A 22,839-nucleotide genomic window follows, 5' to 3' on the forward strand; every position below is an offset into this window, starting at 1 on the left:
GGCTGCCAAAAACTTGAGGTGAATCGAGAATCTCGATCCGATACTATACTTTTAGGAATACCATGTAATTTGAAGATATTCTTCACAAATATATTTGCCACATCCATAGCGGTATATGAACTCTTGATAGGCAAGAAATGAGCAGCTTTTGTAAGCCTATCTACCACCACAAAAATGATGTCGTAACCTCCTTTAGTCCTTGGTAGCTGAATAACAAAGTCCATTGATATACATTTTGCCATTTCATCTCTAGCACATCCAATGGTAACATTGAACCTGGTTTCTTTACATGCTCAACTTTCACCTATTCGTATTTTAGACATTTCACCACACATAATCCCTTACATAAGCTTTCATTCCTAGCCAAAAAGAAACTCTTCCTAGCCTTAGTGTATGTATTCCAAAATCCTAGATGTCTTTCTATGGAAATATCATGAAGGTCATGCATCAACTTGCTCTTGATCTCCACAACATCAGGTATGCATAACCTTTTCTCATAATATAATATTCCATCAATTATTTCATACTTTTCAAATACATCTATTTCCTCTTGTGACCTATATTTCTTTGTCAAACTCGTGAAAGAAACTCTTGGAATCTCACTCTTTAGCCCAAAAAATGATCTATTATAGACTACTAGAGTATTCGAGAGAATGCACGTTTGAGCAGCTTACAACTTCATTGGTTCTGAAAGAGCCACGGAGAATGTGCCTTATGGGTGGTGGAACTAAGAAATTGTCATACAAGGAGCAATAAGTAAGAAGCAATGGCTTTCGTTTTATCGATTTAGTCTCATGAGAGAGAAAGGCTGGGTTTTCTTTGGGAAGTACGCCCGGTAATATATGAAGATTATCGATTGGAATCTAATTGTGTTGGAGGGGCACACTCCTTAGCATGATGGTCTCGCAGGTGAGGCCGGGACCGAAGCCGAGGAGGAGTCCCCACTCGTGTCCTTCTCCCGTGGTGGTGAGCTTCTGCTCAATAGATTTCTTGCGCATGTGGTCCATGATGAAGAGCACACAAGCACTAGACATGTTTCCATACTGGTCCAGCACATGCCTGCTGGGAGCCATCTTTTCCTTGTTAAGCTGGAGCTTCTCTTCTACCTGGTCGAGGATGGCAGGGCCGCCCGGGTGGGCAATCCAGAAGATATCGTTGTAGCTTGGAGGCCGCTCATCAGCTCCATCATCCGGGAACACCTTGGCAAATGCGTCTTTGAGGATGGAGCCGATGTTCTTGGAGATGATGGCGGGCACGTCTTTGAGGAGGTGGAAAGTCAAGCCCACTTCTCTAAGGTGGCCATCGATGGCTCCGTCACTGTCCGGCATGATATCAGCTCCCGTCCAGTGGACTTCAAACCAGGGTCTTTCCACTTGGGGGATGGGATCGCAGCCAACGATGAGGGCGGATGCGCCATCGCCGAAGAGGGCCTGCCCCACGAGGCTGTCGAGGTGGGTGTCGCTGGGCCCTCGGAAAGTGACGGCCGTGATCTCACTGCACACCACCAACACACGGGCGCCCTTGTTGTTCTCGGCCAGGTCCTTAGCGATTCTAAGAACTGTGCCGCCTCCATAGCAGCCCTGTTGGTAGAGCATCAGCCTCTTGACAGAGCTCCGTAGTCCGAGGAGCTTGGTTAGCGCCCAGTCCGCACCAGGCATGTCCACCCCGGCGGTGGTGCAGAAGACGAGGTGCGTGATCTTGGACTTGGGCTGGCCCCACTCCTTGATGGCCTTAGCAGCTGCCTCCTTGCCCAGCTTGGGCACCTCCACCACCACCATGTCCTGCCTCACGTCCAGCGACTTCTCCCAGTACGCGCATATGCTCGGGTTTGCCTTGAGTAACTCCTCGTTGAGATAGAGGTGCCTCTTCGTGATGCACGACTTGTCACCTGCATGCATATTGCAGCATGTCCATCCATCCATAATTAATTAGCAAGGCAGTATACTAATTTGATAAGCTGGCGCACATGCGAATTTATAAGATCGCCTGATCATCGTGCAATTCAATGCTCAAACAACATGAGTTATAAGTGCAGCACTTACACATGCGCTGGAACTTCTGTTTGAGCTCGCTCTTGTCGTTGCTGTTGGTGATGTCGAAGTAGAAGTCGGGGTAGTCCTTCTGGTAGAAGACGTTGGGTGGGACGGCTGTGCCGATGGCCAGCACAGTGGCAGGACCATCGGATCGCTCCATTTTGCGAGGGATGGCCGTAGTGCTCATGGTATTGATGGTGCTGATGATATAAAAGATGCAAAGCTTAGGACTGCTGCTATGTTCCAAGTGGAGTACTGGCTGCAATGGGACGAGGGACTGCGAAAAATGGTAGGGGGGGTGTGCCCTCTTATAGGGCATGTACTCCCATGGCTTCAACAGGCACGTTTTCGCCGTTCACCCGATCTCCTCCTTTGAATTAGAGCAAATGTCGTCTTTTGAATAAGAGCCGGGATGGGCTCGTCTTTGAAACCTCCAGCCATCTTTGAATTTGACCGACATCGCTTTCAGTACTCTCCCCTTCTTCTAATTTGCTACTTAAGCCACAATTCATTCTCTTTAATTAAGCCAACTTTGTGCTGGCTTCATTACCTTGACCAATACGCACATCGAAGAAAATCATGCCTTATTGTTTTCGTTCTCTCTCTCTCTCTCTCTCTCTCTCTCTCTCTCGTGTACACACACAAACTCAGTCACACACACACAATGTCATTAAAGAATCAACTGATATGCCTTAGTGATTGTCAACTTAGCCTTGCAAATGTCATATTATACTTTGTTGTGACCACAACACCTAGTTACCAATTTATTTGGGGAAGTGTGTAAGAGGATTGAGATGGCCATTGAATGGCATTAAAATTATAGTGTTAGAGGAAGCATATGATGGATTTCACTGGGGATTATATTTAATGGAACGCTTTGCAGTCATTGATGATGATCTTTGCTACCATCTTTACCTCGAGGACAGCATTCTCGGTCGTCATTCGTGCCCTTCGCATGTAGTAACACTGCTTCTACTTTGTGTTGTTTTCTTTACCAACGTAACGTAGTCCCAAGATTAAACATTTCACATGATCACTAATAGCAAGAGCATCACCTCTTTGAATATCCTGTATTTCCAAGACAAATGAACCTCATGACTATAAACTTCACACAGATGTGTGTAACAATGTCTTTGACTAATACCCAAATTGGAGAAAATGTCTTAATGTTTTGTGTACGATCTTCACATAAATCCTTGGCCCCCCATGAACCCACTTTGGCATCAATGACTCATTGAACATATTAAAATAGTCACAACCATAAAAAAGCTTCTTCACATTTATTAAACATAAGATATATACATATCCTTCTCTTTCTCTCTCTTACACACACACACACACACACACACAAAAACTCACTCACACACACAAACTCACTCACACACAAACACAATGTCATTAAAAAATCAACTAATATGCCTTACATGTTTCTAGAAGCGACATTATTTACATTTGTACCAATGTGCCTTAAATTTTGAAGGGTAAGCATTATTAGACATAATTAGTACAAGGGATAATCTAAAGGACAAGAAATGGCGAACAAAAATGATAACGAGCAATAAAATTATAATGGACTTGACTATGACTCACTCGCCATCTCTCTTTTTCCCATCTCTCTCTCATGTGACAAACACACTCACATGTTGACAAAGTGATAGTCACCTTAGCCTTACATTTACCATATTTTACTTTGCTGTTCAAAATAGCACCTACTTACCAATTTGTTAAAGGATGCATGCTGCACACATAGTGTTAGTCAACATAGCCTTGCATACATCATAGTTTACGAGGGATGGTAGGGGGGGACTCCCCGGGCGTAGCTCTTTGATCGGCCTTCGCCCCAAGACTTCAACAGGCACGTTTTCGCCGATCACCCGATCTCTTCCTTTGAATTAGAGAGCTAGCTGTCGAACAAAAAAAAAAGAGCGGACTTCCATACCAAATTAGACCCGTGATGGGCTCGTCTTTGAAACCTCCAGCCATCTTTGAATTTGACCTACGCTTTCAGTATTTTACGTCCATTCATTCTCTTTATTTAAGCCTGATCTTTGCTACCACCTCTACGTCCATTCTCCTTCTAACTAGCTACTTAAGCCACAATTCATTCTCTTTAAATAAGCCATTTTATCATATGATCTTTGCTACCACCTCTACGCCGAGGATGACATTCTCGGTCGTCATCCGTGCCCTTAGCGTGTACATCGCTTCCACTTTTTGTGCTGGCTTCATAACCAAAGATTAAAAATTTCACTTGCTCGTTAATGGCAAGAGCATCGCTTCTTTGAGAGAGAGAGAGACACACACACACACAATGTCATTAAAGAATCAACTGATATGCCTTACATATTGCTAGAAGCAGCAGTCTTTACATTTCTATCAATGCACCTTTAATTTTTAAGTGTGAGCATTATTACTACAAGGGATAATCTCAAGGACAAGATATCCCAGACACAAATGATAAGTAATAGTAAAATAGATATGGACTTCATTATGACTCTCTAGGGATCTCTCTCTCTCTCTCTCCCCCCCTCTCTCTCTCTCTCTCATATGACAAGCTTCTTGATGTTTATTAAACATAAGATATATACATATATATATATATATCTCTCTCTCTACATAAAGAATACAAATGCATGTGATAGAGCTAAATTGATGGAGGGGAGGGAATTTTTTAGGGGAGAAAGATAGGCGTCGGCGATGCCGCAGGTTCAAAATGTTAATTTTCCCAGTGTCGATATAAGCGCCGCTAAAAATGATGCCTGGTGGTACTTTAACGGTTCTTATAGGATGGTTTATAGTGACAATAAGAAAATTCCAAATAGAATATGTATGCATATACCATTGATAATGCTAGATTAGTGCATGTATTCATATTCAGTTTTTTAATTGCACACTTTTCGTGCCCACAGTAGAGATATCTTCTACTAGTTCGGATAGTGACGGGTCACCATTAATTGGAGTTCCAGAGTGGTTGTGCCCTTGTTCATGGGCAAGATGCAAGAATGTTTGTGTATGACGTGAACGTCAAGTGGCATTGGAGCAGATAAGAAAACGAGGATCGTTTGCACCAATGCCAGCTACACATGATGATACAAGTTGATTCCTCGGTTAGTATTTAAACTTATGACATGATATGTATACTCACGGTTTGCCATATGTAATGTTGAGTGTCATTTTTTAATATGGTTCATTAGGATGAGGAGGCCATGGAAATTCATGCACAAGTATCACACAATATGCCTCATTATTCTACCATTGGAGAAAAGTTGAGAAAGGAGGACAAGTGTCGTAAGGAGAACTTGGAACTTGGAAAGTAGAGCATGCTTAGTACATTTGGAAGACCCAAGATTTCCTTCAAAGCGAGGGTGAGGAAGAGATACTAACTTTGGAACACATGAAAGAGAGAATGTGTTACACAAGGAGGCTAACACACAAATGTACGAGGGTGCAAAGTACTCAACTTTGCGGGCATGCTTGGAAATCCTCAAGTTGCAAACAATATATGGGTGGAGTGATAATAATGTGAATAGCCTCCTCCAATTATTAAAGAAGATTCTACCAACAAACAATTTGATGCCTGCAAAAAGAAGTGATGCTCAAAAAATACTTTCCAAGCTTGGTATGGATTACACTCGAATTAATGCATGCCGTAATTATTATTTACTATTTAGGGGTGCCTTTGCCAACATCATGTAATGTCCAATTTGTGGAGAGGATCGTTATAGGAAGGATTTACAGGGTACAAAATTTCTGCAAAAGGTATCGAGGCACTTTCCTTTATAACTCGCACCAACATATGTTCTGGTGTCAATCCATTGGTAAGTTAATGACATGGCATGTGAACCATCGCTCAACTGAATGGCATGATGAGGATTCCCACTGCCGACTCACTTTCTTGTGCTCGCATTGAGGATGGATGGACATAGTTCAAAGATGAGCCCTGTAATTTACGGCTTGGATTGGGGTATGGATGGGGTGAACCCATTTGGATTGATGTCTACATCATGGTCCACATGGCCCATTGTTGTTCTGAATTACAATATTCCTCCATGGATGTCCATCAAGAAGGGTCATGTGATGCTCGTGCTTCTTGTGCTGGAGAAGCACATGGTAAAGAATAAGGATGTATACATTGAGCTCTTGATTGATGAGATCAAGCTGCTATGGAAAGACATAAGGGTGCATGATGTTTCTCATCTAATTTCATGCCGCAATGCAATGGTCATAGTAAATCTCGTCCACTTTGGGTTCTACCAAATGGCTCCGAGAGGGCATAAACCCCAATCTCTGTCCGACGTTCCCTGTCTAAGGACTCTCTCTCTCTCTCTCTCTCTCTCTCTCTATCCTGCACAGAAAATCCTCAAGGATATGGAAGAAGCCTAAAAAAGCCCACAAGAATTAGTAAATTATCATGCATGAAATCATCAAAGATAGAAAATCTTTTCTAAAAACATGCGTTCAAACCAAATTAGAGAAGATACATTTCGCGAGAATACCGGCGACCCTATGCGGGATCTCCCAATTATCTGAAGATGGACTTGTTTCGTCCTATGATGAACTAAGACTCTCTCTCTCTCTCTCTCTCTCTCTCTCTATCCTGCACAGAAAATCCTCAAGGATATGGAAGAAGCCTAAAAAAGCCCACAAGAATTAGTAAATTATCATGCATGAAATCATCAAAGATAGAAAATCTTTTCTAAAAACATGCGTTCGAACCAAATTAGAGAAGATACATTTCGCGAGAATACCGACGACCCTATGCGGGATCTCCCAATTATCTGAAGATGGACTTGTTTCGTCCTATGATGAACTAAGTTTCTTTAATTCTTCTCTCTAACAAATAAAGTTATCTACACCCTTATGTAAGGTCGTTACTGAAAATTAAGGGTCAATTTGATGTCCGTTGCATTTTTTTAATTATGTAAACCCCCATATGAGTTTCTTTTAGGCTAAACCACTCACTATGACTCTCTTATACATTATCTAATATGGTTAAGTATAGAGTAGAAATCGCATACAAATAACATTGCAAAACATGCATAAAAAGTCCAAAAATTGACCCAAAATCGACATCTCTAAATTACTAAATTTGTGACCAAACTTAATCTTTTATGTCCTCTATGTATTTCTTACTTTTCAACATTAAATATAGATGCTAAAAATCGTTGAATCAAATGGACCGAGAAATACGTACATATGAGTACATTACATTCTTCCTGGGTTAAAAAAAAGCGTTGTCCTCAGCGCATGAACTGAGGATAGTGAGCCATCATATGATCCTCGGACAACCAAGTGGCATCTTCAATTGGATATGTCTTCCATTTTATTAAGAGATCGACTTTGTCCCGATGTCTAAGCTTCTTAACCTTGCGATCCAAAATTGTCTTTGGTTCTATCTCAAAATTGCCCACTTCTTCCACTCTTAAAAAAATAGATGATATTCTCTCTCTCATTCTCTCTCTCTCTCTCTCTCTCTCTCTCTCTCTCTCCTACCTCTATCTTTACTTGGGTGATCATGGCTAAACGTCCATGCAAAGATGACAATGTAAACAAAACAATTCTACACACTATTTTAGTCTATCTTGGAGAATTTACGAAATCATTCAAAATGTCTTCTACTATTCACTCTCTCTCTCTATATCTATCTCTCTCTCTATATTCCTTCTCTTATCTCTATCTTGACTACGTGATTATGGTTAGATTTCCATGTATAGATCACAATGAATATAAAACAATCATATACATTGTTTTGCGTTATCTTTAAGAATTTATAAAACCGTTTAAAATGTCATCTTTAAATTTTTTTGAAATTATTTAAAATGCCATAAAGGGATTATAAACATTGTTTTGCACTGTCTTTAAGAATTTATGAAACAATTTATGAAACCATTTATGAAACTATCTTTAAACATTGCTGAAATTATTCAAAATGCCATCTAATATAATCTCTCTTTCCATCTATTTCTCTCCTCCTTCCACTGTCTTGACTTAGGTGATTTTGGCTAGACAGTGGATATAAAAAAATTTTAATCTCTCTCTCTCTCTCTCTCTCTCGCTCTATCTCTCCCTCGATTCACGTGATTATGGCTAGAAGGATATGTATATATGATAATGAATATTTAGCTTGACTATTCAGTGCCTTTCCTCTCTATCGGTCTTGATACTCTCTCTCTCTCTCTCTCTCTCATATATTTCTCTTGATCTACTTGATTGGTGGTAGCAGTTCAGTGAATGTGCAACAATGGATGCTTCTTTTGTTTGATCAATGATAATTAATGTGACACACTTTTTACGGTTGTTTTAATAATTTTAGTGTAAAGCGTAAATGGATAACATGTTGATGTATTGCTTGATGTTGTTTTCAATAGTATTGTTTGATATTCTGTTTTTGTTCTGTATCTAAAGATATTTGTTAGATTTTCGACGATGGCCACCATGCTCTCCACCGAAGAGCGAAAGATCATCCTGCGAGCCATTCGCACAGAGGCAGTTATCATAGTGTCACAATGTTCAGAAGAAGCTGTCCGAAAGACTAATGAGTCAGATATCCTCATGAGAGACCTCGTTGTGCAGATCTGGGAAAATGCACAGCGTCGTCTCAGATACAAAGGCAACGCTGAATTGTGTGAAAGACGGAAGTTAGTCGACTTTGACTACCAGCACAGGATACGCACTATCTTGGGGAGTATGCGTTCGGCATACGAGGATCTCAGAGATGCCGCACCACCTTCTACCGACTTACACCGTCTACAACTGTGGGAAGCAACATGGAACGAGCAAAAGGTGAAGAGCAAACGTATGAGAGTTCTTTCTGGCTGCAGACACACTTCCCAAAAGAGTGCGCATCGCCCAAGATATAGCCGCTGCACCGTCTGGACAACCGGATGTGATAGGGACGGGCGCCATCATGCATACCATTTTCAACGAGCAATGTACACACCTTATCGCGTTCCGCACGAGGCCTTGATCGAGGGGCAAACAATAGGGTCAGGAGCTTTTGGCACAGTGAAGGAGTATAAGGGCCAGGGCATCTCATTTCTTCTAGAGCACGTTACTTTTTGTGGAAAGCTTTACAAGGGAGAAGGCAGCTCAAGATTTGAGAGCTTTTAGGCAGAGCAGGGCATGCAGGTTCTACACTCATCCATCATGCGATGCATAGCCTTCACCAAGGAATTGCGGTTGATCACTATTTTTTCGTTATATAATGGTGGCTCGCTGGGTTACACGCTCTTGAAGGTTTCTTTCAGATATAGTGAGTTTACCAGAGCGATGTACCGCTTGGATCAGGGATGGAAAAAGCCCCCGCCTACTGACATACAATTAAGCCACGTGCAGCTCGCTCAGATAAAGGAGGTGGCTTTGAATATGCCTCACATTATGCATGCCCTGGTGGATGGCCTAGCAGCTGCACACATGGCTAGCATCATTCACCTTGACCTACATCCCTTCAATGTTGTGCTAGATTTTACAAAGGATTTAAAAGCACGCATTGGTATCATTGACTGGGGCCTTTTGCTGAGAGCGCCCAAAAAGCGAGTAAGCCAGTAAAAATCCAAAAAAGGTGGTAGAGGCTCAAGCTTATGCCGATAGGGAGCGGAACAAGCGACCATGGATAGCTCCAGAGATTTTTGATCCTCTCTTGGAAGATGCATACACTCCTGCCGCGAGCGATGTTTTTGCCTTGGGATATTTATTAGAGGTGTTATATGACTTTTGGTGGGCGGCAATACTCACGACAAAGCCACCATGGACACAATTATATATAAAGTCAGAAATTGGATGTGTTTGCCTAATCGTGATGAGAGAAAATCTCTCTTGCAAGTAGCAAAATTTTTTAGATCACTTAAGACTGAACCAGCAAGGGCGCAACGTCCGCTGGTGGAGCTTTCTGTATCATTTAATCCTATTATGTAATTGAACATGGTCTCCGCCTTACTTTGAAGAATGACCAATGTTTTCTAGTGTGTGCAATGTTTTGAAGTATTTTTATGTTAAGTTTATACTTTCTGAGTCTTTGCATTTCACCTTTCATCCCGTGGTGTTGAAGATTAAGTTTTTGAGAATAATGATGAATTGTCGTACGTTTTATTTTATAGTTCATTAAAAGCCTAAAGTCATATTTATTTGTCCTCTATTCGTGCAGACATGGGAGACGCACAAGCGAACGAGCTCCACGAGCTGGCTAAGAAGTCGTACGAGCGCATGAAATCCCTTGCACATGGATTGACTGCTCGTGAAGCGACTAGAATGGCGTGCCAATTGTCAAAATGGGCAAACCCTTCTTATTTCCAATGGAAAGACATCAACAAACAAATAACCACAGATATGATTAAACAGATATAACACCATATTAGTGAATTTGGGAATTTTCCAATTCCCATTTTTGAATACTTAAAAAAGAGGACATGGATAACATGTTTGTAAGTTTCTCAAAACCCTATCATATGACCTATCGTTGGAAAGCGCTTGAAAAATGGAATCTAAAGAGCTATAAAGCGCTCATTTTGGATTAGTGGTGTTCAAGTTATGGTTAATCCAAACTTTTGATCACGTGTCCCAAACTTGTGGGAAATTCCCATATTCCCCAATATGGTGTTATATGGCCATGCCCAGATGGCGAGATCAAGAAGGGAAGGTGGAAGGTGTCGCGGTGCAATCAAGACGACATCAGAAATAATGCCGACGAATATTCTTAGAAGTGTACGGTCATCCTCTCCACAATGCAGACGCTCCACTGTATTTTGCCAAGATGCTGTATGCCCAGTTTGTCCTGCAAATGCCTGTGGACTTCGCTTCTAGAGAGGTCACTGTCAACACCCACGATTTGCGTGAAGAGACAGTGACCTTCACAAGAGAGGAGCTTGCTATCATGGTGGTGGAAGGGGTTGGGCTAGAGCTGAACGCGGTCCAAGACAACCTAGGGGCAAAGCTCGCAGAGAAGGAGCAAGAAGCAGTGAGATTGTCACAGGCCCAAACTCCCCCCCCGGCCAATAGAGAGGTTCAAGAGCAGCTCACCCGGCTTAGCAAAGATGTGCAAGGACTATCTGCACGTTTAAATCCTATGCATCAAGGGAACCATATTTCACATTTTTTGATGCATCCTAAGCTTGTGGGGGTTGCTAGCGGTGCTACTAGTTCCTCCACCTCGCAATGTCCCGTGTGCTACAAACCATCGACGGTTGGAGCGGCCACTATGTTCTACCATGTGGCCACTACTATCACTTGATATGCTTGGTGAGACAAATGCAGAATGTGTCCACATGTGCATTGTGCGGCATAGTAATTAACCGTGGTATTTATGCTATGTTCGGTATGGCTAATGAATACAAACCACTGGGGTCACCCTCTGCTACTCCTAGTGTACTTCACAATCTCTTTCAAGACGAAAGCTAAATGTACAAACACTTCTTGCGTAATGGCAATCTTTTTGTAATGACAAATTGTACTGACAAATTGTAATGACAACTTGTAATGACAAATTGAAATCTTTCATTTGAGTTGATAATTCATATAATGAACTTAATTTTAAGGAACTTCAAGTTCCTTCTTCCCCTATGTCAATCTCTGTCTACTTTTGTCTACTCTCCCATCAGCTTGATTGAGTTCATCCGAGTCAATGCTCAGATTATCTTCTATCTCAAGGCCAGTGCACAACGTAGGTCCAACGTCAAAGTGCTTGTCTTCTACATATAATGAACTTAATTTTAAGGAACTTCAAGTTCCTTCTTCCCCTATGTCAATCACTATCTACTCTCCCATCTGCTTGATTGAGCTCATCCGAGTCAATGCTCAGATTATCTTCTATCTCAAAGTTAGTGCACAACGTAGGTCCAACGTCAAAGTGCTCGTCTTCTACATCATCACAATCGTACATCCATCTGGGCATATCTTCTTCATATTCTTCGCTTTCAATGTGTCGCAAGATTTTTTCATTGCAATACATGTAAACAAGTTTATCAGCTCGGTCTGTAAGAAGTCGATTGCGAATAGTGCTGTGAATATATTTGTACATGCTCCAGTTTCTTTCTGAGCCTGAGTTCGAAGAACACTGGCCTAGAACCTTCATCGCAAGGTTGCGCAACAAAGCATAGTGCTCACCACCATTCATCATCCACCACTTCCATGCAGGTTGCTCTTTAGCCATTTGTTGAACAAGGGAGTTGGAAAATAGACCTTCTTTCAATCGAAAACAGGACATCTCTTTTATACATTTTACACGATCATCAACATTGTCATAAAAAGTGTTAACCACTGTGTAGAAATCCTGAACCACCTCAACGTTAGACATCAAATCCATATTCCAGTATTTAGGATCTAGCATATAAGCAGCACTGTGTAATGGTGTATGCGCTTCAATCCATCTGGCATGGAAGTACCTCAATAGGACTTTTCTTTGTCGACTGGAGAATGGTACACGCCAATGCTTTTCAACCACCGAATGCTCTAATTTCTCAGGACACTCTAAACTCCATTGGATAGTCCACCATTGCATCCATACTTTTCCAAGATTAGGCGCTCTTTGATCAAGATTTCGTATCGCATACATAACAGGCATCATTAAGTGGTACGCATCCATTACACTGTTCCACCAGGTTTTCTTCGTGAGCGCTGCCTTTAGGACTTTGATTTTCTCTTTCACTCTTTCAGTCTGAGTGCTCTTCCAATCATGAAATGCCATACATGTAAATGTTTCACAAACTACATCTTTGTTTGGAAGAAGAGACTCGAAAGTATAGAAGTGAGTGCAAAACCTGGTCTCCGCAGGAAGCTTTAACATAACTCATGCGAGGCCGAAAAATATCTAACACTCTTTGTCTCTTGAGCATAAATCTCACAAGCTTGCAAACACTATCGATGATTGAGGCAAACCATTTGGTATCATCGCTTTTATACCAATCTTTCAATACAAGATTCAAACTATGAGTATTACAGCCAGATAGGAAAACATGTGGATACTGCCGCTTTAAGATTTTGGATGCATTCTTGCAATTTTTTGCATTGTCCATAACAGTTTGGACTACATTTTTGGCACCCACTTCTTCTATCATAGAGGCAATGATACCAGCAATATAGCCCCAGATTTTATTGCACCAGCCGAATCCACGGCACGCATAAAAGTCTCACCTCTAGGTGAAACAACCATTATATTAATTAATGGTTTTCTTTGTACATTGGACCATCCATCGCTGAACTATACTACATCTAGAAAGCTCTATGTTGCTAAAAATTATTCTATGTACACGTTCTTTCACTTGAGCATAGCATTTCTCCAATAGATCATTTCGCATAGCATGATACGAAGGCAGTGAAAACCCTGATCCAAATTCACCGATTTTCTTCCATGCTCTCTTCTAATGCTCACTCTCCACCATCACAATAGCACTCCCTGAAAAGTAGATCGCTTCAGCAAGGGCGAGCTGTGTATCATTGAGCAGACCGTTACATAAGCTTTCCTGCAATGAAGTTTGACGCATGGGTATGTTAAAGTGACGCTTGCAAGAAGATGCACTGGGTAGATTACTTTTTGGTTGCACATTAAAGTTCGGAGTACAAGCCAGCGATGCTTCCAGAGTTTGATGATTAGAACAACAATGTTCTTCCTGCCTCGATACATTGGCAGCAGATGAGAACAGTTTCCTTGCATCTTTCTTCTACATTTTGTCTCTTAAACGTTTGGCCACTACAGGTGCAGAGGGGTGGGTACATCCTCGGCCTTTTTTCTTCACTCCACCTAAAAAGTGTTCTCTTAATTGAGGTGCCCCACCTAATTTTACTGCGTGGCATAGCTTACACTCCCAATCTATGAATCGGTCAGAGATGTTAATTGCATATTGCCACTCTATCCTAGGTGCCTTTTTTTTCTGCTCTTCTGAATTTGGGCTCTATTAGAAGTATCGCTAGGTCCAACGTTTTCTTCCATCTCAAATAACCTATTCAAGCAAGCATACAATAATGAATACACAAACGAAGTAACAACAAAGCCACTCACATATTACAAAACATATATCACCACAGAAACATAGAAGCCTTAAAAAACCAAGTGATTACTGAAAAGCTAAAATGTAGCCAAGCAAAAATCTGAAACTAGTTTGAATCTATTTTGACAAAAATAAAAGATCGCCATATATGTTGACCGTCATATATGTTGTTTATTGTTTTTATTTTAAAAGAGAAAGACATCCATGACGGTTCATGCTAACTGCAAAGGATGACTGAAAGTTTTTTACCTAGAGGAATTTTATTTTTCAACTTATAGAACCATAGATATTAATTTTTGCTAGACTTTTAGCGTCACGACAAGACAAGACGAATGCATAAATGTATATTCTAAGATTAAGATACATGTAATTGACAGCATGCATACAATGTACATTGCACCCCCGATGAAGGATGTCTTTCGCACCCAATTAAGGATACTTTAAACAAGTCAAAGATCTATGATTGCCTAATACTCTAGTATAGGACAAAAGACCTTCTCTAAGACTCTAACATTGACAAAGCAAATCAAAGATCTATGTTTGCCCAACACTCTAGTATAGGACAATAGACCCTTGTCTAATAAAGACTATATCAAATATCAAGAACCAATACAAGCCCCTAAGGAGGACTCTTGGCTCCATCAAACCATTTATAGAGTAGAATAATGTAGACTACCTGCGTTGCTCGAACACGCAAAGTTGAAGTGACTCCAACTTTGTCCCTAAATCTCTGCGAGTATTAGCTACGAACCACACTCTGCCCACAATTCAAAGAATTGAGGACTAGTGGCTCAGTAGCCTTAGGAGTGCCAACAAGGAAAGATAATAGCCCCTAAGATAAGGACATTCTTCCCTAGAGGACGCTCCTAGCCAACCGGGAGCTCTATAAGCACTTCAAGGAAAGATGTGACGCCCCCAAAACAAGAACAATCTTCCCAAAAAGGCAGCTGAAGGGTGTCGGGCGCCTTTTATTAATAAGAAATATGCCCGCCGGGATTCTTTGTTTCCTGGCGGGCCCCGTCGAGAAACAAAGAATCTCGACGGGTTTACAGGAATAGTAAGTTTTGGCCGGTAAGAGATCAAGTCTTGTGAATATATGTTGTGATCACATGTTTTAGAATGTTAATAACACGTTTTGTTAACGTGATCACGAATTTGTGAACACGTTTATGAAATCCCTGAGGCAGGCATTAGCATTAAGGGCTATAAGACACTTCATCAGTTTTGCTAGAAGACACCGTTCGCAAAAAAAGGTATCATGCACAACCTTTTTCCGCCGCCTAAGAGGATATCATTAGCTAAGGGAGTGAGCAATGAAGACATCAAATGCAAGATTGGCGAGTACTATCACATCCACAACACCCTCTCCATTGCAGCATGGGGAAAAAGAAGACCACACATGATATGGTTTCGTTGCCTTACAACGAATTCAACAACATATATTGCTACATTTATCCTTTTATTTATTCAAAAAGCAACTAAAAATTTGGTTGATTAGGATTATGAAATCTTAAAACACTTAAAATTCTTTCAAAAATCATACCAGACAAAGGTAAAAACAAATTGAAGTTTTTGACGCTTATATTAACGAGTCTATATAGACATTTTCATTAATGCATATTTAGACGATTTTTTTAATGCTAATATGGAATAGTATTTGGACGGTGGTTTTAGATGATTTTTTTGATGACGTGACTTACCATCAAAAGCTACCGTTTGAAGGTTGAAGATCTTGTAGTAGTGTACAACATAGTGATTGTCCAAAATTCTAATTGACAAGCACACTACATAGTGACAATAGCACATTACATGGTGATTGCCCATAACTTAGATTATAATATTAGCACTCCTCACAATGATTACTCATAAATTTTAAGTAAAATTATCAATGGTATGCTACTTAAAATCAGATATGTAGTATTCATGGTCTTTAGATTTTGCAATTTTACACTACAACACATGAAGAGCACAACCATGTCTGGAGCCATGGAAATTTAAAAGAATCCATTTACGAAAAAAAAACTTCACACGACTATAGGCACGGCTATATACACGGCTAAGGTTATGTGACTATAGCCATGGATATAACCATGCATATAGCCACATGTATAGACTAAATAGCATGTAATATAGCCGCACACGTGGCTATTACCGTGGATTATCTGCAAAAGAAAAGAGACAGAATGGGGGAGAGATATGGGATATGTGTCTCCACATCTCTCCCCCATTATATCCCATTAAAAAAAACACATTATTTAAACACTAGTTTTACAAAACACTTAATATCACTTAAACATACATACACAAAAAAAAATACTTGCAATATAATGTTGTGGACTATATTGCAAATTACATAGTTGCAAATTACAAAACATGAAGATGACTAAGAAAACTAATTAAATTAATGCATCACCTTCATCTTCATCTTTATCAAGATTCTCCTCACCCGCATCTTCACCACGTGCACCATCACCTTAATCACCGCTACTTTCAACATCGTCTTCCTGAATTAAACTGTGAAACAATGCAAAAACATTAGCCACCACAAGCAAAATAACATAAGAATTGAGACAATTAAGTGATAATTAAAACTTAAGTTCACTAAGTTTCCATTAGGGACAAAAATGAAAAATAAAGATCGCGTAAGGATTGGATTAACTTTCTTAATCAAATTTTTTTATCTAAATAGTACAGACAAAAAGTTATATTAAATACATCTCTTTTACCTATATTTAGAGGAGTGTCTTTAATATGCCATCCTATATTTAGAGGAGTGTCTTTAATATGCCATCCTATATTTAGAGGAGTGTCTTTAATATGCCATCCATCCATCACGTATCTATAGTGTCTTTACTTCACCTATCCTTCCCGATCGTCTTACCTACTTTAGTGTATGTTTTCTAAAATAAGCTTATTTCAAATATTTGAATCCACAACATTATTCTTTGTTCCATAGGGCATGACGCGATTTTTTTTCTCTCTTTTCTTTCTACTATCTTTTTTCTCTCCCCGCCATCTCTTGCTTTCTCTTTAAATCATTTTTATTGCTATGGCAACTCCAAGGGTTGATCCACACTCAAAGAAAAGACACTATATCACCTTGGTGCTTGACAAATAATATTTCACATAGAGAAGTATTCATCACAAAGCTCTACATGATAAGTTTGAAACTCAGAGGTTATGTGCAAAAGGAAAGAAGCATATAGATTTGTCGGTTCAAGGAGGTCTATACTCTCTTGATCCATCAATTGGTAAGCCTTGGCCCTCCATCATTTAGAACTTTGCATGATCTTGTTCAATTCATTGGGATGGTAGAGAATGCTTATTTGGATACTAATCAAGACTGAATAATCAAACTACTATTTTCCATCATGAACACACACACATGGCTTAAACTCTACTTTGTGTGTACAAGAAATCTATTAAAGGACTAGAAGACATCATGAACTCAAAAACTCAACATGTCAATGAGTTAGAAAAACTACTTCAGTTGTCTCGGGGGAAGAGGTAATAGAGCTTAGACAAACTAACCAAAAATTGGAGAAACATGCACTCCAAAAAAAAACCCAACTAAAAAGCACTTCTTTTGGGTTAAGAGCCAGATCTAGACAATTTAAAAGTGTTACATGCCTAGCCCACATGAGGGTGCTAAGAAGAAACGGATGAGGGTTGCTTGAAGCTACGAGAGGTTTATGATTGGATAATCCTCTAGGTTGTCTGAGGATCATATGATGACTCACTATTCTCAGTTCATGCGCTGAGGACAACGCTTTTTTTTAAAACCCAGGGAGAATGTAACGTACTCATATGTACGTATTTTTTAGTCCATTTGATTCGATGATTTTTAGCATCTATATTTAATGTTGAAAAGTAAGAAATACATAGACATAAAAGATTAAGTTTGGTCACAAATTTAGTAATTTAGATATGTCAATTTTGGGTCAATTTTTGGACTTTTTATGCATGTTTTGCGGTGTTATTTGTATGCAATTTCTACTCTATACTTAAACATGTTAGATAATGTATAGTGTCTACATAATAAAAATAAATGCAACGAGCGTCCGAAACGAGGCTCGGACATCAAATTGACCCTTATTTTTCAGTAACGGCCTCACATAAGGGTGTAGATGACTTTATTTGTCAGAGAGGAGAATTAAAGAAAGTTAGTTCATCTCACAAGATGAATAAAGTCCATCTTCAGATAATTGGGAGATTGCGCATGGGGTGGTCGGTATTCACGAAACATATCTTCTCTTATTTGGTTCGAACGCATGTTTTTAGAAAAAATTTTCTATCTTTGATGATATCGTGCATGATAATTTACTAATTCTCGTGGGCTTTTTTTTGGGCTTCTTCCCTATCCTTGAGGATATTCTGTGGAGGAGAGAGAGAGAGAGAGAGAGAGAGAGAGAGAGAGAGAGAGAGAGAGAGAGAGAGAGAGAGAGAGAGAGAGAGAGAGAGAGAGAGAGATTTTGAGATTCGGGTCGGCCGTCCTTAGACAGGGAACGTCGAACAGAGATTGTGATTTATGCCCTCTGGGAGCCATTTGGTAGAACCCAGAGTGGATGAGATTTACTAGAGGCATACCTATGATAGCCGCGACGTCCAGAGTGGTGGTTGGGTGGACGAGCATCTGAGAAAGGCCCTATTGGCTAGATCTTTTGTTGGTGAATATCTCTCTGATTTTTTTGGGGTTTTTGTATTGATGAGTATTATTTTGTTACTTTGGATTTGTAAACGAATATGATTTATTGAAAATCTCTTCGTTTTTCTATAGTATGAGTGATTTTTTTCTATAAGGTTTAAGAAATTTCATGTTAAAACATATAACAGAATATGGGTACGTGTCATAGTTGGTATGAGAGCATAGGTTAGGCAATCTACACTTGATTGTGGATATTTCAGGTCTTGGATGACTAATATTATTTTTGATTTTTGTGATACAGCCAAGAATTTCTTTCTCTTGAGAATTGTTTTGCAATTTTGTTGTTTAGTCACAAGATGGGTGCACATGAAACAAATTCAGTAGTCAATCCAGGGCAAGAAGAGGAGCATTTAAAAGGATTATTACATGTGGGTGTAACTCGAGAGGAAGTTATCATACTTATTGACACGATTCAAGAATTGGAGGAAAGAATGAGAGTCATGCGTGCTCGAGCTTCCGTGAATTTGAATGAAGAAGACAAAGATGACCGAGAAGATGGGGAGATGGAAGATCGTCTAAATTTTGATGATAGACATGGTCAACGAGAACGACAAGGAGCAAGAAATTCTGATGAGCAGCAACAAGAAGAACCTAGTCAAATTCCTATAAGTGCTCAACCAAGAGTTGCTGCACAGGTTGGTTTTCGACCTTTCAGTTCATCGACTATTAAGGAGTTGCAGGATACAGTGCAGGCCATGAAAAATTCTATGGACACAGGATTTAAATTGGGACATGTAGATGATTTTTCCCTTAAACAAGTTACAAAGAAAAGGTCACTACAAACCTTTGATGGAAAGAGAAAGAGGAGTGAAGAAGAGAAGCATGGATTGAGCAGCTTGAAGATTATTTTCGAACATGTAACTTCAGTGTGAGGAAGCTAAGGAAAAGACAGCAGTACTTCTTTTTGAAGGTTGTACAAAATTATGGTGGAAGTCTATTATGCGCAGCAAAAGGACTTACGGAATGAGGACATCACATGGCCTCTAATAAAAAGGCATATGACTCAGTATTACTATCCATAATACCATATGGAGAAAATGAATGAATTTTCAAACTTGGAACAAGGGGCACTTACTGTTTTGTAGAATATCATGATAAAGTTTGGGACTCATAGAAATATTCACCCTCATTTTTAACAGAAAAAGAAAGGGCCTCCCGATTTGTGAATGGCTTAAAAACAGGCAAATCAAATTTTTGGTTGAGGGTAACAAGCCAACTACATTCCAAGATGCTATGTTGCATGCCATGACATATGAACAGATGGGAAAGAATGAAAAACGTTTTAGAAATAAAAGAAAGAGATCAAATCTATTTTATGATGAGAAGGAAAATTTTATGCAGAATAAGAGAATATAGATTGGACAGAAGAAGAATGGTAATCAGCCTTTCACATATTTGTCCCCAGAGATGGTAGAAAAGGCACGACATGAAGGCTTATGTTTTCATTGTTTACAAAGGGGTCATAGAACTTATCAGTGCAAAAACAAACCAACAACATGTGAGGAACGTGAGGAACTAATTACAAAGGATCAGAAAACAAGACAAAATGTGCAGGAGAATGTACGTGGATTTTCAAGTAATGACAATGCTCGTGGAGCAAAAGGAAAAGCTGCTGCTGCAACTGTGGCCGTGGAGATTGAAGAATATGCACATGTCAATGGTGTTGTTCATGTAGGTAAGGCCGAAAACGGAGCTTCAATTATAAAAATTCCTATCAAGATTACAAATAATGTTTTTCAAGTGTTGATTGACTCGGGAAGCACCCATAGTTTTCTATCACCCCCCACGTGACAGTTAGGAATAACTAAATTTTGTCAAAAGAAGCTTATGGTAGAGGTTTCTTCTAGAAAGGAATAGACATGTAAGGATTATGTATAGAATATGCCTTTCGTCACATGATGACCTCAAGTCAAAAGCAGATTTCCATGTGTTGTCTTTAGGAAGGTATAATGCCATTTTAGGGATAGATTGGTTGCTGAGAAAGGCTAGAATAATGTGTACTCTAAAGAGCAGCAAGAAGAACCTTATGAATTTCCTATAAGTTCTCAACCAAGAGTTGCTGCTGCACAGGTTGGTTTCGACCTTTCAGTTCATCCAGCTATTAAGGAGTTGCAGGATACATTCTATGGACACAGGATTTAAATCGAGACATATAGATGATTTTTCCCTTAAACAAGTTACAAAGAAAAGGTCACTACCAACCTTTGATGCAAAGAGAAAGAGGAGTGAAGAAGAGAAGCATGGATTGAGCAGCTTGAAGATTATTTTCAAACATGTAACTTCAGGGAGGAAGCTAAGGAAAAGACAACAGTACTTCTTTTTTAAGGTTCTGCAAAATTATGGTGGAAGTCTATTATGTGCAGCAGGGACTTACGGAATGAGGACATCACGTGGCTTCTAATAAAAAGACATATGATTCAACATTACTGTCCATTAGAATACCATATGGAGAAAATGAATGAATTTTTAAAATGGAATAGAGGGCACTTATTGTTTTGCAGAATATCATGATAAATTTTGGGACTCGTAGAAATATTCACCCTCATTAACAGAAAACGAAAGGGCCTCCCAATTTGTGAATGGCTTAAACAGGCAAATCAAATTTCTGGTTAAGGGTAATAAGCCAACTACATTCCAAGATGCTATGCTGCATGCCATGATATATGAACAGATGAGAAAGAATGAAGAACGTTTTAGAAATAAAAGAAAGAGATCAAATCTATTTTATGATGAGAAGGGGAATTTTATGCAGAATAGGAGAATATAGACTGGACAGAAGAAGAATGTAGAAATAAAAGAAAGAGATCAAATCTATTTTATGATGAGAAGGGGAATTTTATACAGAATAGGAGAATATAGACTGGACAGAAGAAGAATGGTAATGAGCCTTTCACATATTTGTCCCCAGAGATGGTAGAAAAGGCACGACGTGAAGGCTTATGTTTTTGTTGTTTACAAAGGGGTCATAGAACTTATGAGTGCAAAAACAAACCAACAACATCTGAGGAATGTGAGAGTCATAGAACTTATGAGTGCAAAACCAAACCAACAACATGTAAGGAATGTGAGGGACTAATTATTAACACCATATTAGTGAATTTGGGAATTTCCCAATTCCCATTTTTGAATACTTAAAAAAGGGAACATGGATAACATGTTTATAAGTTTCTCAAAACCCTATCATATGACCTATCGTTGGAAAGCGCTTGAAAAATGGAATCTAAAGAGCTATAAAGCGCTCATTTTAGATTAGTGGTGTTCAAGTTATGGTTAATCCAAACTTTTGACCACGTGTCCCAAACTTGTGAGAAATTCCCATATTCCCCAATATGGTGTTTATTACAAAGGATCAGAAAACAAGACAAAATGTGCAGGAGAATGTACATGGATCTTCAAGTAATGACAATGCTCGTGGAGCAAAAGGAAAAGCTGCTCCAACCGTGGCAGAGAAGATTGAAGAATATGCACATGTCAATGGTGTTGTTCATGTAGGTAAGGCCGAAAATCGAGCTTCAATTATAAAAATTCCTATCAAGATTGCAAATAATGTTTTTCAAGTGTTGATTGACTCGGGAACCACCCATAGTTTTCTATCACCCCACGTGACAAAATAGTTAGGAATAACTAAATTTTGTCAAAAAATGCCTATGGTAGAGCTTGCTTCGAGAAAGCAACAGACATGTAAGGCTTATGTCAAGAATATGCCTTTCGTCATAGGTGACCTCAAGTCAAAAGCAGATTTCCATGTGTTGTCTTTAGGAAGGTATAATGCCATTTTAGGGATGGATTGGTTGCCGAGAAAGGCTAGAATAATGTGTCATGAGAAGCGGGTTTGCATGATTGGAGGTGACGGTAAGGATTATTGCTTATTACAGGGTCAAAGATGTGATGTAGAATTTAGAATGATGTCTGCTATACAGTTTGTTAAAGCAGCAAGAAAAGGTTGTCATGTATATGCCGTGGAATTGCAGATAGAAATTCTTAAGGAACAGACAAAGGGTGATGATCATCCTATGCTTCAAGAATTTCAAAATTTATTTCCTGATGATTTGACTCAATTGCCTCCGCATAGATTTGCAAATCATGAAATAGAGCTCATACCTAGTGCAAAACCTGTATGTAA

The 22,839-nt window shown here is 39.5% G+C and overlaps 1 protein-coding gene across 1 annotated transcript; it reads right to left on the bottom strand.

Annotated features, from left to right (window-relative positions):
* Nucleotides 1-624: 624 nt before the first annotated feature.
* LOC147613187 (chalcone synthase-like) lies at nt 625-2,396 on the bottom strand. Its single transcript, XM_086782454.1, has 2 exons — nt 2,043-2,396; nt 625-1,888 (listed from the first exon to the last, which is right to left on the bottom strand). Exons 1-2 carry the CDS (start codon nt 2,350-2,352, stop codon nt 864-866), a joined length of 1,335 nt encoding a protein of 444 aa, XP_086638580.1. The 5' UTR covers nt 2,353-2,396; the 3' UTR covers nt 625-863.
* Between the last annotated feature and the right edge of the window lie 20,443 nt (nt 2,397-22,839).

Source organism: Cibotium barometz, chromosome 44 (genome assembly GCF_041138505.1).
Source record: "Cibotium barometz isolate CiBa-2024 chromosome 44, ASM4113850v1, whole genome shotgun sequence".
Lineage (NCBI taxonomy): Eukaryota > Viridiplantae > Streptophyta > Polypodiopsida > Cyatheales > Cibotiaceae > Cibotium > Cibotium barometz.

What these genes read in the sequence shown, in the direction of transcription:
- LOC147613187 (XM_086782454.1), bottom strand. Translation starts at nt 2,352, where the DNA reads ATGCCCTATAAGAGGGCACACCCCCCCTACCATTTTTCGCAGTCCCTC. An exon ending in ACAGAAGTTCCAGCGCATGT is followed by an intron (nt 1,889 to 2,042) that starts GTAAGTGCTGCA and finishes ATATGCATGCAG; the next exon opens with GTGACAAGTCGTGCATCACG.